The 18,698-nt window shown below is 47.9% G+C and overlaps 1 protein-coding gene across 1 annotated transcript; it reads right to left on the reverse strand.

Annotated features, from left to right (window-relative positions):
* Window positions 1–1,326: 1,326 nt before the first annotated feature.
* On the reverse strand, window positions 1,327–15,731 carry LOC106744187 (the record flags this gene model as incomplete). Its single annotated transcript, XM_014618684.1, has 16 exons — window positions 1,327–1,434; window positions 1,711–1,953; window positions 2,394–2,518; window positions 2,608–2,690; window positions 2,938–3,063; window positions 3,130–3,346; window positions 3,572–3,842; window positions 4,102–4,229; window positions 4,310–4,551; window positions 4,834–5,035; window positions 5,204–5,377; window positions 5,773–6,615; window positions 7,296–7,546; window positions 7,614–7,946; window positions 8,257–8,569; window positions 15,692–15,731. Coding segments are annotated over 16 exons (3,699 nt in total), but the record flags the coding sequence as incomplete, so codon positions are not given.
* Between the last annotated feature and the right edge of the window lie 2,967 nt (window positions 15,732–18,698).

The following is an 18,698-nucleotide window of genomic DNA, read 5'->3' on the forward strand; positions in this document are numbered from 1 at the left end:
TAAATATTAATATCCACCGACGTCGTGTAATGTTTATTCTCGTTTCCTCGTTTTACATTTATGTGGAATTACGCGTGTCTCGCTGCTATATTCCCGTGACACGTGAAAATGTCGGCCTTCTACTCGCTGAGTTTTTATCGCGACTTTCTGTCTCTCTTATCGATAAATGATTTGAGAGTCATATTAATTATACGTCGGCGATCATTCGCTATTTGCTCGTTTACTGTTATCGTTTATTGATCTCGCAGTCTCTCGTACATTGTTATTAATTTTCTATTTTACAGCCTGCCTATTCTCTCTCTCTCTCTTTCTCCAGGTATACACATGTTGATAAATTGAAAAAACCGGAATAACAAACTGAATTAAATTTTTAATTACTTTATATTCAATCTGGAAAAAATATCATGTATATTTAATTACAGAGATTGCTTAATAAGTTAAAGTACTATCAATATCTCACGGTGTGTGTGCGTGTGTGTGTGTGTGAACTTTGCCCCAGCAAATAATCATTTACTCTCTCTCTCTCTCTCTTTCTGCGCTCCCGAATCCGATTACATTCTTTTTCAGAGAGGTTTCAATAAATTAGTCGTAATTATATTAAAGTCTTTTTTAAAACGCACTAAAAGTAGACCCCTCAAGTTTACTCAAAATACGGATGTTAAATTATTCTGTATTCCTAAATTATTTAATCCGCAGCGCGATATTCGTTAGTTCTCGCTTAGCAGTTACAACTTATCAAGATAAACGCAGTCGTATAATTCGTGGTTATAAGTTATTCTTATTCTCTCTCTCTCTCTCTCTCTGAGTATTGAGCTAATCGTAATAACTAGAAGTAGTTGCGTATCGACGCACCACGCACGTTCTCCTCCTCGCTAAGGCTATTTAACGCGTGACAGCTTTTTGGATTTTACAGAGTCGCGCCGGGCCGGGGGGCGTTAATGAATAATAAATACATATTCATATTACCTACTACTATCGATCTACCGTAGAAGCATATACGGTCGCGTGACTACAAGAACACGACTTCGTAGCGAGCAAGATCTAATCTGCTTAACACGCGCGACTACGATTAGGCTTCTCCCGCTTCCTCCGCGTCCAATTCGTGTGAATATTTCCGATCCGTTTCGCGCGCCCGTACGACTTTGGAACGCAGTTTCCAGCACGGTATTATCACCTCAGATCATCGGCAATATCGCGCGTGCCGTGACGCATTATTTATTGAGCACTTGAGACGATAATGAACAATATCGCTACCGGGTTTCCGCACAGCGATGTGTGTGTCCTCCCTTGAAACCACGTGCTTGCCACTCGCCGAGTCGCGCACTTTCACGTTCTGTAATACGGCCTGTAAGTGGACATCGGGATGTTGTTCTTCGACAGGTGATGAACGTCACCCTGATCGTACTCCACGTCGTTGTAAATGCCGCTTTGGTTCTGAAATGTGATCGCACCTCCGTCAGGGGGAAAGAAAGAGAGAGAGAGAGAGGAAAACGCGCGAATCAACGCGAGACCGCCGGCGGCGTCCCGTCGAGTCCCGTCGCGGGAGCGGATTTGAAAGAGCAATTACGACAATCGCCAACCGGTGATTCCCGACATTAAGTATCGAATTATGCAAGAATCCAGCTGCGCTGAATTGTTCGATAATACGCTTACGTTTCCTTTCCCTCGCCGTAATCTGTAAACGGCGCTCGACTCAACGATTTCACGTACCGCTAATGAGGACCTTGACTTCGGCCTGGGCACGTGGAAACCGCTGTTCTGCGGAATTAGGTCGGCTCTATCCTTATCCTGCGGCTCGGAATCCGAGCTATCCGGATCGGGCTGGGGTCTCTGTCGGGGCCGCGGCGGAGCCTGCAGACGCGGTAATGGGACCGGAGGCAGTGTGCCGTGGACGTTCATGGATGGGTAACCGAACATCGCCGAGCTCGGTCGCGTCGGGCCCATAGGCTCGGTCTTGTGATAAGAAGACTCTCGATAACGTTTAAGTGGCTTCGTTTTGATCAGCGAGAGAGAAAACTAAAAGGCTACTCGACGGCGAGAAAAGTCCGTCGCCTTTTAACCCATTAGCTGCCACGATTCCCATTTGGGGCTCAAAACAAAACATAATTTGAATATAATTATACTGTTACACGACTTTTTGTGCATGTATATAACTTATCCGGCCAAAAATTTCAACAAAAAATTTTGGCAGTTAATGGGTTAATGATCGCACTCGCGGAATTTCCCGGTTCTAACAGTATTCATCGATCACTGTTGAATTTCTCCCCGTTTCAAGTAATTGTCGATTATTATTGAGCAATTATGATTCTCCTCTCACGATGATGAAAGGAACCTTCTTATTCGCACTCGGTATTTGTTATAAAATGTTAGCTGCATGCAAGATTGCCACATACCGCGTAGACATTCGCCGTGGCCATGTGCTCCCCGAAGTGGGCCCACATGTAAGGAGGCAGATTAGTCGGCGGTCCTTGTTTTACGGACGCCAGAGTGCCCACAGAGCCAACCCTCGCTAAGGTCCCTGGCGGAAAAATAAAAATCCCTGTGGATTATCTTCGCGCATTGCCGATGGCAGCTCGGATTTCTATCCGCGTGATAATTCGATTTTACCTGGGAGAGTACCGGGTATCCCACCTTGAATGTAACCGTATACCGGAGATCCTACGGACTTTTGTTCACGAGACCACCTTCGACTGTAAAATACACGTGAACTTGCACTTACGTATCGTATCGTTATTGAAAAGTTATTTGAAAATCTGTCAAATGATGGATAACTTGACTGAACCGATCATATATGTATGTACTGTTTTATTATTATTAATTAATGGCAAAAATAGGAGAATTCGACGAATTTCGTCACAGGTCCCTGATGTATAGAGGAAAGATCCGCGGTATTGTGTGCGTGAATATCACAGACTGATCTCAATCAAGAATTATTACCTCCACATAACGAGACAGACTAGCGTCAACACTATGATTATTAATGCAGCCACGGATGCGCCTATCGCAACGCCCAAAACTTCACCGTCGACCTCGCATTGAGCGCCGTAGTAGTTTCCAGTGCACCTGAAATATTGCAAAAACATCACGGCTATCAATCCGACGAGGATTTACGCGATCACTTCTACTTACGCGCACTGCATCTGGTCGCCTTGGTAGGAGCACGAGCCACGATTGTTGCAATAAGTTGAGGGACACGACAAACACGATCTACCGGACTCGTTAGGATCGTCCTTGTGAGGATCCTTCAGTCCTGGATTGCAGCTGCATATGAAACCTCCGAAGGTATTGCTGCAGCTCGCGGAGGAGTGGCAATCGTTCAACTCTGACGAAGCGCATTCGTCCAAATCTACAAATTAACATTGCACAAATCTGTCGATTATGCTTTTAGTTGCGCACGTATTCTCGAAATTTCTTCGAGTGAAACTTCACCCCAAAATATCGAGTAACCACTCGAATTCGAGCTCGACTTTTCACTCGTGTATATAAATTATAATAATCAATTAAAATGTATTCGTTTATAGTTTATAAATTAAAATAATATCGGTGATGGTTACAGCTGTCAGGGTCTCACCTTGCAGATTCGATATCGACCCGGGTGGACTGTCCACGTACAAAGCGCTGTTGCCGATGTTATTATTCCTTCTATGAATAACACCTAACAGGTGCCTCTGAAGCTCGCCTGCCAGACTCGGCCTGATCGTTCTCGGTTCATAAGTGAGCTTCAGAGTCGTGTTTATGAAAACGCCTCCCTGCCCTTGGCTCACGTCTCCCTGGTACACGTTGTTTATCTGCGATCCCATGTACTCGTCCGAGAACGGTGTCATGGACATGGCGGACTCAACCTGTATGAAACGTTACATAAAAAAGTGATAAGTCTATTGAACGATAATGAATAATATACTTTCAAGTATATTAAACAATAAGAAATCAATCGAGGAGATACATGAAGGAGAAGGTGTTGAAACTCATATTACATTCAGCTGGGATATATTCAGCTTCATCATTATGACGAAATAAATCGAACCGACTGTATAAATCAATCATTGTGTCTAGCCGTCTTCAATCACTTTTGCAATGATTAACGATACAATTTATACTCACAGCCCTGTTCGCCTCATAAGCGAGAGTCTGATAAGATTCCGAGTCTTTATCGGCCAATCCCCGATCCCACACGATCTTCTTATCGTAAAACTTGTCCACTCTGATCGACACGACGATACTGACGATTTCTGCAACACACACATGTGAAATCAGCGCGCACGGCTCGCTATCCACGCGCCTCGTGTAATCTACGTGTTCGTTCACTGACTCTTGCACGGTAACGAATGCTGCAGTCTCGCGTATCCCGGCTTGCAGTGACAAGCCGATACCCCTTGAACGGTCGCACAGGCCTCGTGTTGGCTCGCGTCGCACGTACTCGTGTCGCCCACGATGCAAGTGTCTATTCTGACAGGTGGCTGCGTCGGTCTGCGATATAATGGTGGTTGCCTCCGATTGGGTCCATTTGGGCGTGAAGTGGCGACAGGAGCATCCGGTTGCGGGATTGCCAGGCTGCGACAAGGGATCGAGATTTTCGAGCAGATCCCGTTAGCGAGAGAATCCCCCGCGTTCGCGTTTTTCACCTGTCGCGTGTCCGTTTTATCGTCCACAGCGCGACGGATCTTCCCGGAAGTGTAGAAGATCGAATAAACGAAAATGTGAATTGCAATCGAATGAAAATTGACTTGATGAGACGCGAAATTGTCGGGGAAGTCGTGTCCTCCGTCGAATGGACTCCAATCGAGTTTCTAATTCGGTATCGTAATCATGAAAGGAAAAAAAAACGAGGCTTACCCGGTACCGATGATGGCCGGCGGTTGAGTTCTGGTCGGCTGCGGTTGTACGTGTGTGGGTCCCGTCGGTGTCCGGTCCGTGTTATCAAACAGATTCAAATACGTTCGTTTACCGTCGATGCTCACGTAACCTTGCCCGCCTACAGCGGAGGTTAATATGACATCACCGCCGCCGGGGTTCACGGACACTCTGACGCTGTCCCCTGAATGAAGACAAAATGACGAGATACACACCCGGTCGCTTAATGAGATCGACTTGGAAAATGTCGCGAAATTTTGCCGAACGTTGCACGACGAGTAAGGGAAGGATCGGCCGCATAAGTGATTCGAGACGTGTGGCTGGGGGGAAGTTATGTAAGCGGGAAAGTTACCGGAACTTCCTCCGGGTCCCTGAATCGCCGAAACGGTCACATCGAACACATCACCGATAGGTGGGTGTCTCGAGGGTGCGTAAGGCCTCTGACTCGGCAATCCTTGGGCGCCGGTGTAATCCAGAGTGTCATCCAGGACAATCCCAGGCCGTGGTCGATAATGTTCCGTGGATCCTGTTACGATTATCTCGTGTATTGTGGGAAATCATACGCTGTTCGTCAGTATGGACGTATGAAGTAAGTAAAAGTAATATCGAAAGTAATTAGCTTATTGTATGATTTATTTTATATTTAATATTGCACTTTCATCTTAATCCCTTTTTCCAACTCATGTGTTATGTAATATACCAAAGGAATTGTTTCCCGTTTTTAATAAATGGATAATAATAATAATATTTAGACAAATATTTTAAAAAGTGAGAACAAGATTTATGAAAGAAAGTAATATTTCAACAGATACATGAAAAAGTGAGAGAAAGCGATATTTAAAGCAAGCATAAACGAACGATGATAAATTTCGCCAATGAGCGAGCGTTTTTTATACGCATTAAGTCTCGATCTTTACGAACCTGTATTTTTCGTGAAAATCGAAGTCGCAGGGTGAACGGCACCCTTCTCTATCGTGGTCGAACTCTTCGAGTAACTAGCGGGAAGACCTTCGGTCGGCGTCGAGACGCCGGACGTCGATGCTATGTACTCGATGTCCGGTATTCTGCTGGGTTCCAAACTCACCACGCTAGACTTGGAATTGGCACTTGATTCCGTAGTCGGCCGGAGGACGATCTTCGTTGGTGTGGATTCGATCACTTGGACGGACGAACTGGTCTCGATGTTCAGGGTGCTGGTAGAGAAGGTCTTCGTGGCCGAGACGGTTTTCTCACCTTTGGCGGTCGAAGGCGCTTTGTCCTCGTTCTTCGACGATTTCGTAGCTTTAGTTTGACCGTTCACCGACGACGACGTTGCTGTCTTCGAAGGTGCTTGATACCGCGTCGAGGGAGTTGGAGCGATGTCGTCGGTAGCTACGCCGAGGATCAGCGTCTCCTCAGCGTTGACCTTGTTGTCCTTCGATGGTGGATGGTGCTTGTGAGTCTTCTTCGTGGTCGACTCCTCGACTTCCGGTTTCTTCGTCGCGTTCTGAAGGGCTGAGTCATCGACGGTCGTCGCAGGTTCGACTCGGTCCTTGTCGTCAGTAAAATTACTCGCGTGATTCTTGATGTCATAGTCGTCGACATGCGCGCCCTGATGACTGGCGTCTTTCTTCTTCGTCGAGCTTTCCTGAGGTGTCTCGGATTCCGGCTTCAAGTCGTGCTGCGAGCTCTCCGTCATCGAGAAGTTCTTGTCACGATGAAAGCTGGAATCTAAGAGCGGCGACAAGGGTTTGGTATGAGGCAATGTGGGTCGCCTGTTTCCACCTTGAAAAGCATAAAAATCTCTTTCAAATAGCGCACGTATATAATATAATTCAATAATTTTGTTTAAATAAAACACAGAGGGAAAATGTAATTGAATGCAAAGTAAGGAAGAGTGACCAATAAGAACCTACGTACGGCTGTTCGGTGAAGTAAAAAAGGAGTGATACAAATCAATCCTCGAGTGAGATTTCGAGATATTCCGATGTAAGTAAATAATTCATTATTAATACATCAAATTTATATGTTCAATTTTACATATTATATTAATTATACATTAATATATTACATTAATTTGGTGTATTAATATATTATTTATTCACATACATTATTTACTTACAAATAATTTACCAATACACCAAATTAATAGACTACGAAATCTCGTGTATTAATTCCGTGTGCTAATAAATTATTTAGTAACTTACATCAAAACATCTCGTTGTCTCACTTAAGGATCGATTCATATCTTTTTTATTGCACTGAAACATAGATTCTTATTAGCCGATCCTCCTCTCCTTTCGTTGAATATCAGCGGAGCCAATTTACTTCATTTACTCCGGAAGCAATTGCGTTACAATTGCCCATCAGAATCCTGAATTACGCTTGGGTCGTGTCTTGTGTTACATAAAAGTACCCGTGTATCAAATACGCAGTCGATGATTTACGGAGGATGCGAGACGCACCGTGGGAGGTATCCCAGTTCCAAGGCGGCACGATCTGCTCTGGTACCGGCACACCGCTGATGAACGGTCGGACGGGCCTCTCGGGCGGCAGCTGATTCAGCAGCGGCCTGTCAGGCGCGGGTGGTTTTTCAAACGGATAAGGATGGGAGGACGTGGGCGGCGGCGGTGGCGGCGGATTCATACCCGGGGTGTCAAAATCCGGCGGTAACGGCGGTACGTCCGAGATCCTCGGCGGTCCCCGATTGTTAATCCTGCGAAATGTCGATCGATACAACGTGTATTCCGGCTGGGAGAGAATCCGAGCCGTTTTTCTAATACCTTGTCGCCTGGACCGGCCTCAACGGTCTCACGGTGTTGGCGGCCACGTTGACGTTGCCGTTTAGCAGCTTGACAATGCCGGTGATGATGTCCTGTATGTCGGGATTCGCCTGCCTGTTACCCGGCGCGGCGGTCTGCAGCACCGGCGGCGCGTGCTCGCTATAGATCCTGGGGATCTCTTGACGGGCCCGCCGTTGCGGATCCGTTACCGGTGAATGTCGTGATCGTGGCATCGGCGCGCCGACCAGCTGATGGGGCTCCGACAGGAGGCCTGGCCTCCGCGGAGCCCCTCGTCCTTCCCCCGACATCGACTCGCTCGCAGTCGGCACGATTCTGTCGGCGGTTAATTCGTCATTTCGCAACACCTGCTCGCGCGATCCTCATTACTCACTGTTAACCAGCCGAAGTCGGAGGTGCGCGTTGAAATAAACACCCCTAGTTACGTGGGACGTATCTCGAATTTGGAAACATCTCTCATAATAGGACTTTTGTTGCACCTCCAACGTTGGCGACGGTTGTACTCGGGAGTCGAATGAGAATCGGGACGTTCGGCACGAAATCGACGCGAAGCCAGAGTTGAAAAGCCTTCTCGTGATTCGGCCGTTTGCAATGTATTCATGAGAAAAAAGGCGGAATGGCTTACTGGTAGTATTCGCCGGGCTTCACCTCGATGTTATTACCGTCGATATGGGCCACGTGCTTCGAGGATGTCAGCTCGTCGATAGACTCGTCGCGGCTCGTGTCTCTGAATACGAACCTGGTCTCCTCCCTGTCGTAACCGTTCGTACTCTTCGAGCTTTCCAGTTGGAAAGCCGGCACGGTCTTTTGGAAGTTCACCGACTCTCTCGGTTGACTCGCACTGGACGTTTTCTCGGGGCCGGTGTAGGCGCTGGCACTCAGCACGACGTCCTCCCGAGAGACTCGAGAGGACGTTCTGTCGTTCTGTATGGCCGACGCTTCTGCAAGCACAAACGGAAGAGTCTACGTCAGATCTGCTCCGTAGATCGTCTCGACATTTCGTGAAAGGCAACTATTTTCGCCTGGGGATCGGGACGAAACGGCATGCCGTACTTGAAAACTTTCCCAGCGCACCGACGTCACTTAGCGTCGATGTTCGCGTCGTATTACCCGCACAGAGTTAAAAATGCAAGTTTATACAGTACGCGCGGAAATCGATCGAGAAATACGAAAAGGGAAGCGTGATCGTGTCGGCGTTTGTGTAACGCAACATCCTGAGGATCGCTTCTGCATTACCGACGCTTCATCGAGTAGTTCGACTCCGGCATCCCCTTAACAACGCGCCGAGATTTCCCAATCGCCGGCAGAATTCTTCGAGAAGCTGAGACTCGCCACCTGCGAGACTCCAATAATCGGACGTTACAAGGCGCCGGCTTTTCCGCTGTATATTCCGTCAGTATCGCCTCACACGCGCGAGGACGATAAATATAATGCGCACGCTTGTACTTAACGCGAATATTAAAACGGTAAACCACTGAAGTGAGGACCATTAGAACTACGGTCGTATAAGGTAGATTCTTCATGCTCGAGGTACTCGCATGGCAGTATAATAACTGCGCGGAAGGTTAACGAACCCTTTTCGCGAAATCGCATAAACGTTCGTTCGCGAGGAGCGACACCCGCATCCCCGAGAGGAGTTGACATGCGGGAAATAAAAGGGTCGCTTAAGGGCCGCTCTTTCTTTCTCTCTCTCCCTCAAACGAAGAAGAAAACCGTGGACAGAAAAAGTCTGGTGGTGTTAATTGCACACAGTGGCCGTTTCCTGATTGCACGCCCCGCGCAAAAATGTATAATTATATCGTCATTAGGGCGTAATTAGCTGCCCCCCTCCCTCTCTCTCTCTCTCTCTCACTCTCGTGAGAAAGATCTCGCGCGCTTGATCGAGACGCAGATGAAATAATTTCGCGGCCGAACGGTACTCGGGAAAGGTACTTTACGGTATCGCCGAGGCCCTGCTCAAGGGAGACGCACTTCCGCAAGGACCGTCGAATTCGCACGATGCTGAAGATACGCGGAATGACCCTTTGTACCCTGTTTACAGCGGGAACATGTGGCGACCTTTTCGCGGGTCGGTGAATAATCCGATTTCCCGGACGAATTCAATCGATTGCGTAACGCGGAGGCTCACACTTGTTTTAGGCAAATTCGCGTGACTCTCTCTCTCTCTCTCTCTTTCTACGGTAAATGACATCGTGACGAAAAGTGGATTGGCAGGTAAATGGAAGGAAACGTGTCTCCGTCACGCGGATGTCTCTCGAAGAAAAAAGAAAAGAAAAAACAATTGCGTTGGTGCGATTGAATTCCATTGCATGAGGGGGAGGGGGTGAAAACTCGGTTGTACGAACAAAAAGATTCTTGCAGAAGTCTTCTGTTTAGTCGATTACTCACGGTTGTCGTAGGCGAGTCTTAAGGTTAGTTGGTCCGTGACAACGTTGGCAGAAAGGTCGTGATTAATACAACGCGATGAAGCTCGGCAAAAATCCGTGCTAAATTATAAACGTGATTTATGATACACAGCTTTCGGTATTTTTTTTCCTCACGTAAAACGTGAAAGACAGACTTAGCTTGATAATGTGGACGTAGAAATCGATTTCTGCTGTCACTCGTGCCGCCGGTCTCTCATGAGAGACGACACCGCGAGCGTGATAATCAAAAAGCCAAGGTTGGAGGGACTTTTCCCGAGATCTTCTGCCCCGCGCGTCATGTTGTAAACGTCCGAAGAAACGAGAATCTGCGAGAGGATCTGCAGCGTGACCCTGCTCTCGACCAGTCAGGTGATCTCGGCGTTCTCCTTCTCAAGAAAGGGTGTATCAGCCAGCCAGAGCGGCAATTCGCTCGGCAAGAAAAGGGACCGACGAGTTCCACTGCCGATCGTCGAGACAAACGGTACTCGAACGGTTGACATTCTCGAGGCCGGTATCGAGTGGTCTGACCAATCGTGGACGTGACGGGTATGAAATTACGATTGCGCTCTGTTCACCTCTCTCGGCCTCTGCTCGCCGTGCTCCCCTTCTTCGTCTTCTTCTCGCCCGACGGCATCTCGCGATTGAAGGTAAAAAGGTTCATTGACATCAAACGACGATCGAACGCGCGAACCGTCTTCGGGTCGACACGTCGAAATCGATCCGAGATCCTTCTCCCAGGCAATTGCCGTCGAGGAGTAGAAGGAAGCGCCTACGGTGAATCACCTGTCTCGACGCGCGTCATCGGGTCGTCCTTGCGAAACAAAATTAGGTTTCATTTCGAGACCGGCTGAAAACTCATCACATCCCCGCGCTAGTTTTCAGATAGCGATTTCCGAGGTGTCCGAGTGTTTTGGCCCGGAGCTAAAGTTCGTTTTTCAATCAGCTCTTCGCTCGGAAGTCCTGGAATTCCCACGCGGAAAATATTATAAATATATCAATTCAAGATTCATATTTTTATATATATATATAAGCAGGAACATATACTATTATATGAAGATAAAACTTACGAAAAGAAATTCCGTACAGTTTCATTGAAAATGTCAGACGCATATTCTTATCACATAGTTCCATTGAAAATATATTCTTGTCATTCAAGAGTGATTTTCATGAGTTTTGAGAGAAAAAATATTGAACAAAAAGAACGATATCTTCAGGCTAAGAATTGCATCAGTATGGGAGGTCCCATTCTCTCCATCCGATATTTTTCCCTCTCAATTCATAAAATAACAATGATATATTTAAAATAACAGGAATATCACATTTTGGAACTATGATGGGACGATATCGAATTTCCTCGCGTGAATAAATGTTATCTTCATCAAATAAAATTACATATTCTCGTTTATGCATTCGAATGTGACCCTTGAATTAATTTTTCCTTCTGTGCAACGAGACTGTGCAGTTACCGGGGGAAACGGCGCATGCTTGGCCGATCGATTGTATCTTAAGATAAATTAATGCTACGTGTTACAGTTTGATCGAGAAACGGGACGAACCTTCGCATCAACCTGACAGAACGGGAGTGCGCGCGATAAATTGGATCCGGATCATTTGGACGCGATTAAGTCTACTTCATCGCGGGAAACGGTCTCGGAAGTCCGCTATCTATCCGCGTTCTGGGAAAATAATCGATCGGGATACCGTAAACGATTAAAGCTTGTTAATCACCTCGCTCCGACGAGCGAGTAGCAAAATACGCTCACGCGCTCAGACCCGTTTCTCGCCGGAACTCACGGTATTTTCACGAGCCGTCGCTGCGCCTGACGACTGACGAAAGTTAACTATGCGATTAAAGGGTCAAGTAAATAAACAACGTTCGCACAGAGGTAAGTAAGAGAGTTATTACGCGAAGGGATGGCGTACATTGTACCCGCTGCCCGTGAGATTCTTCCCATACGGATCGGCGATAAGGCGCTTTAACATCATCCTAACGCAATTATCTGCCATCTCACTGATTGCTCTGTTGCGGATAAAGTGTTGCTCTGCGATTTCCCGCCTCTCGCGCTTTTCTCGGCTTCGCTCCCTTAACGCCACAAATTAAGAACGGAGACCGAAGAGGGTGAAAATGAATAGGACGTAAACAGCTATCTCTTAAAGGAAAATTGTAGATTTCCGCGTAACGCGGAGAGCTCGCCTACACCGGCCGTAGGATGAAACACGCGGCGGGACGATATCGCGAAAGTCGCGTTTGACTCCGTTTCTCGAAGGGATCTCGCAGTCGATCGATCCCCTCGAATCACCGTCCGTTACACGTTACACGTGTGTCGTGCGAAGGAAGGGACAACGGGCTATTTTCATGCGGCCGTGCAGCGACGCGCGAAGCAATTTCAGTGAAACTAAGACAACGGCGTAGAGATCACGCCGGCTCGATAATAAGACGGCCGACCTAAATATCGCCCGTAAATACCGAATATCGGGCCGAGAGGGACAATTGTAGCCACCTTCAACTATCTACGCATCTACGTGTCCGGGGCGTCGTTACGCACCCGCCGGAGATGTTCACCGGGATCGTAGAGACGCGTCCGGCCTTATCTCGTAGAAAGTGTGCATATTAGAGAGGCGTTTTTCTCTTTTTTTCTTTTCTTTCACGAGCCGTTCCCGCGGCTTTCACCGTCGACAATAGCATGACGAACATCGACAGAGGCAAATTAAGATTGACTATGCACTTCTCTGTGCAACGCATACCTCCCCCACCGGTTTGGTTATTCGTGGAGGAAGAAACGATCTCGCGAGAGGCGGTCGAGAGACCGGAATAAGTGCGGTTAGAGGACGGTGATTTTTGCCGGACGCTATTATCGCCGGTGTTACAACCGTTACCGCGTTACGACGAAAGCAAGAGTCCGCGAGGCTGCGAAGTGATTAATAGACGTTCGGCTTGCCGGCGACACCGGGGAATTCGACGACACCAGGTGATTTTCTGAACCGCTGCGTCCCATTAAGTCGTTACACCGATGGGACCGAGCTACTGTTGCAAATTGATCGAGTCGAGTCGCGTCTTCTGTCATCGATACGCGCTCGTATTATGAGCTCGCTCGAAGCTGCCGAGGGAAAAATTCCTGTAATAAGGGGAAGTCAATCAGCGATGTATCATTATACCTGGGCGACGTTGCGAAGTAATAAGAAACAAGGAGACCGTCTTTCATCTACCAAGAGAGAGAGAGAGAGAGAGAGAAAGACTCTGAAATGCAAGAAGAACTTCTCTGTTCTTGCGGGCATGCGATCCACATTACTGGTCTAAGCGGATCGTTTCGCACCGCTGACTGCCGGCGTGTTAACTATTAATTATTCATTAGCGGAGAAGCCGATCGTTCAGGTAAAAAGCACATTTGTGCCTCCGCGTTTCGGTGCCTCCGCGGCTACCATTCATGAGTTCTTTCCCTCGCTTCCGCCCGGACATCCATCTATCCTTAATTGGCCGTTAGGCGACGTACGACGCGATTTTCAACGCAACCTCCGTCGAGTGCCGTCGGGGCAACTTCTCGCCCTCCTCGACTCGCTGTTCCGACGCGCACAATGCTCGGCTGTCATGATTAAATCGCGGCGCAACGCGGCGCTGATACGCGAGAGAAAGAGAGAGAAAAAGAACGACGGAACCGACCGGCAATGTGCCGGATTATCATCAATCGTATTCGAGCGGGGACGTTCAATTTTCCCGATCTTCTGATCCTCACTTTGCAATTAACGCGCCGTTGTTTTAGCTTTACATGGGCGAGAGCGATCGCTCACTGCGGAGAAAAAAGGGAGGAAAATGATTTCGAAGAAATAGCAAATTCGTTGTGCTATAAATTCGTGAAGCAATAAATCAATGCACTGTTTCTTAAATAGGTGAGAATAGGAAGACCAGGGCGCTTCAGCGATCATAATGGCTTCCATGTCCTCCCCCTCTCGCTCGTTAGTCGAGCACGTCGATCGGAACGGCCGAAAAATCGCCGACGAAGTTTGCAAAATGCTCCTCCGTGAACGGTGATAAGAGCTGCGCGCTCTTTTTGCGGGGAACGTGCACCTGACAGCTACACGATTCACCCAGATTCTCACGGTAACCCTCTCGATGGCATTCAGCGCCGTAATATATACGAACTACACAGATTCGCCCCGCCAACTCTAGATCCAGCTAAAACCGCAAAGCTAATGCTCACAATAGTAGGACATTCCGCGTAACAGGATAATACACCGTAATTGCGAGCGAACTGTGTTGCTGCTGGAGCTGACAATTGGTGTACATACGTGAGACACACGAGCTTGAGAGAGAGAGAGAGAGAGAGAGAGAGTATGTGTATATGTGTGTTGAGTGTGCGCGCGCGGAAGAGCGTAATGTTAATTCTAATTAAAATACAATGCCCCACGCGCGCGCGCGTGCGTTTGCATACAAAAATTCGAGACCGGCGCGCGCGCAGTTATTCCGCTCGTAGGATGTGTGTTAAAGCCGTAAAGCTGTCGGGAACAAACGATCCACCGATCCGAAGTGGCGACCGTTCAAGCCAATGTGACAAAGTGCGATAAAGCTACGTCCTCATTTGCACACTCGCGATAGTACGGAGGAACCGTTGCCCTTATTTCGTTTCGAGGAACACGCGCGGGACGGTCTCTGCGTGAGGATCCTTGACTCATTAACTGCCGAATTTCTTTTTCGAAATTTTCGGCCGGATAAGTGATATATATGCACAAAAAGTTGTGTAACAGTATCATTATATTCTAATTATGTTTTATTTTGCGCCCCAAATGGGGATCGTGGCAGCTAATGGGTTAAGGACGGAGGAAGAGTGAAGTTTAATCCGACTCGTGTAAAACGAAGATCGCAACTTCGTGCAAGATGTAATCAGTGTCTTCGATCATAAGTGTTAATACATTCGTGCAGGACGTAATGAAAATGATTTAATCGACTCTTCCCCTCCTCCCCCTCCCCGTGTCGATACCGCGATGACGGCCAGTTCGCGTCAATGGAGCCTAAAATTGCGACCGGTCGTTCCACTCGGCCGGCGGTCGCCAAACGCGTATCGTCGGCGCGCATTAATTGCGGGATATTTTTACGCGCGCGGTAAACAAGTAACGGAGTTCACGGGCATTAGAATCTCTCCCGATGCAAGCGGCTAGGAGAGCCGTGAGAATGTAGGTGAATCGCATAGCAGGCGTCGTAACGAAGCGGAATGCAGTCTCGCCGGGCTCTCTCGCCAGGTCGTGAAGATCGGAGGGATATTCCGCGTCTTCGATGGAACCGCGGCTCACCCGCGGCCTGAACGTCGGCGTCGTCGTCCGGGCACGCGATCGTACTCGAAATAATTAGCGGGGGCCAGGTGCAGCGGGAGAGTAGCGACCGGCGGCAGCGCACCGAGACGGTAGAGCGCCGGTACTTTTACCGGCGGTAATTAGCTCTCCCTCCAGAGAGCGAATCGCTCCTTTCGAAATCGGTGCTCCGATAGCAGAAGAATATTTCTTCGGATTTCGTCGAATCTCTCGCGTCGAAATTCGAATTTGTCCACGTGGAAAGGGCCAGCGAACGAACGTTTGATTCATCCAAGGGACGTCCTCGGGACGTACATCCGGTAAAGCGTGCCGTATGAGTTACAATGATTGTCACAAGTAGCCAAGAAGTACCACTTGAAAGAAGTAGCGCTATGTCGGACAAATATTCAAGGATTTCATTGTTTCAGGGGGAAAATTATCTGATATGCAGTGGAAATTTTGTCCTTCTACCGAAAACCAAATATGATTTCCTCTAAATAATCCTGCCTTTTCTATCCAGTAATATAGTTTGCTCTAGTGAAACAAGTTGGTTGTTTCGGATGCCGAATTTTCAATGCGGTCGAATGTTCACACGAATGTTCCCAGCCGCGGCGAGATATCGTTTCTTGTCAGCGACTTTTCATCTGGCCTCTCACTCGCTCCCAGCAACTGAGACTTTTTTCCGTGTAATAATATATTTTACTTCTACTTTGACTACATGATAATGTCTTAACACTAGCATTAAAATGAAATCTGTAGGATTAAGCTTGAAGAGAGAGAGAGAAGTTAATAAATGTAGTACGTGTCACAAAGTAGGTTTCTACCAGTCTAAAGTCGTCAAAAGCGTCCAAGTGTCATCAAAATTTCAACTAGAGTCTATCGAGTCAGTCGTGAGCGAGCCGGTGTTCTTAATAACGTAGAGGCGGAAAACCGTGAAGATAACGTTCCGTCGTCGCTCGTGGTAACCGCAGGGGTTACGTGCGCGCGCGGGGGGGTGAACGGTAGCCGTTCGCGAGGCATTGGAAAACGAGACGGTGGTTTGCAGCGCGTCACACATTTCCCGGAGACCCGGCGCGAAGTTCACGGCACAGGTAAGACGCGAGCCGGCGAGACCGCTGTGTCATACCCCGTTGCGCGGCAGGCGGGCAGGTAAAAATATTACCGGTCTCGCGGCTGCCATTACCGTGCCGTCGGTTGACACTGGTAATGATAATATTGGTCCGAGAGAAGCCGGGCGTTACGGGGCGATTACGCGGCCGACGGCACGTGAGAGAAGCGCGGAGGACCGGAGATTGAAGCTTGAGAGTCGCCGGCTCGTCCTGGCCGATTCAAATGATCGATCCGATTCGCACGGCCCCGGCGAATTTCCCATGAAGAGCGAGGCGGCGCAAGCCTCGAGCCTTAATTCGCGGACGATCATCTTATTGTTTCCGTCGTAGCGCAGCTGATGGATTCGAGTCGCCGACTCGGGCCCTCCGTTTCTCAGGTGACGCACAAAGAAAAAAGCGCCGGGATCGGGTAAACGTAATTACCCGTTCTTCAGCCTCTTAAATCAAGTGGTATTTTTACCGATTCAAATATGCCTCGATAATTTGTAGTTGATATTTACTTGAACGCAGCGACGCCTTAGTTTGTAAATTAATCACCGAATGTAGGTGTAAAATGGTTTCGAATTCGGGAGAATATTAATCAGAATTATGCAATAACTTTTTGTGAAGAAACCTAGTGGTTTGAAAAATGAGGGAAAATGATTGTTTTCCGAAACTTTAAAAGTCGCAAAACACAAACAATTATTTACATGTCAATGTCAGGTGTGCGGAGGCTCCCGTGGGCCGCTTTTCTCTAAACTTTGATTGGATATCGAGGCGGCCATCTTAGACTGTATTTTCGTCCGTACAAAGTTGACACGGTAAATAGGCGATGCCACTTCGCACAGCCTTCGCTCGTCGATAAGCTCCCTTCAACACTACATCTCTCTCTCTTTCTCTCCTTACAGCGAGAGAACGCGTAAGAACTCGAAAGAAACCCGATAAGGATTATCCCTGGACGTGTAGACCGAGCTATGTTCCGTCTCTCGAGGAGGTAACGGCAGACTTAACGGTACCCCTTTCGAGCCCAATATTTATTCTTTTCGCTGGCAAAAACGCAATTCCTCGCGTCCCCGCAATTTGACTATGTGGTCTTTGCGGTCAAACGGGAAACGTTGCACGGACGGAGATGCGCGCAGCGTGAAAGTGACAGTAGAGAGTCGGACGAGAGCATAAATTGTTCGGTAACGACTAGTGGATCGTGACGCGACGCGAGGGAGCGCACGCGACCCCCGCAATTTTGGTCACGTGCGCGACATGCATCGGCTCTTCCCGAAGATGCAAATTCGATGTTCGCTTTCGAAAATTCGCAGCTGGCAGCACTCCGCGAAATAGGGCTGTCCTCTGTCCCCGGTCGGAAGTGGAACTAGTCTCGCAGCTTTTTTATCTTACTATATATATATATATAAACAGCAATTTGGTGACACTTTCACGGTTAGTGCGGTTAGGCGAAAGTCAGGGAGTGATGAAACTCTACACCGGATACGCTCGGCGATGTCGTTGCTCCTGGCCGCGCGCCTCAACGATGACGTTATAGTGGCTTCATGCAAATATCTTTTCTTGCGTAAACGGGAGAAGCCCGAGCGAGCCGGCAGAAACGGTAAAACTTGCGAAAGCTGCGCGACTGACGCCAATCGATGTCTCTTCCGCTGAAAAGAAATCACTTATGGCTGCGTCGAGCGCGACGAGTAATGACACTTTCTCAGCCGTACGCTTCATACTCGAGTACAAAAAGGTACAAGATGTTTACCTCGTTAGCTTCTATTCGCTGTTTTGACGATATTGTTGCGTGGTGGACGTTGGTAAGAATAGAAAGCCGTAGAACGTAATAACGATCGTATAATTTCGAGCGCTTCGCGGCCACAGGCGGATTCGGAACGTGGGGAATTAAACGCGTGAAATTTGCATGGACCTTCAACGGGGTCGGTGACTGAGGATTTTTGGAAGACGAAGTGTTTGCTTCACTTGGCAGATTAAATAAACTTGCGGCCAACAGAGGGAAATTCAATATAGCGCGCGTAGATCGATCGGAACGCGAAAATCGCCGCTCCAACGAAGGAAAACGTAATATTAATAATTAATAACTAACGTGGAACGACAGTTGTCTCTTTTGCAAAATGTCGTTGCGAAGTACTTGAGACAACTGAATCTAAATATGCTATATAAGTACTTGAGACAACTGAATCTAAATATGCTATATGTTTGTGTACCATATTGTCTATGCAGCATTATATTGTGCCATCGTTATATACGATGTTACGTGAGCCTGCATTGTTCGTTCGGCAAGCGGGTGT

The sequence above is a fragment of the Dinoponera quadriceps genome, unplaced genomic scaffold, assembly GCF_001313825.1.
Source record: "Dinoponera quadriceps isolate SergipeBrazil2010 unplaced genomic scaffold, ASM131382v1 scaffold707, whole genome shotgun sequence".
In the NCBI taxonomy this organism is placed as follows: Eukaryota; Metazoa; Arthropoda; class Insecta; order Hymenoptera; family Formicidae; genus Dinoponera; species Dinoponera quadriceps.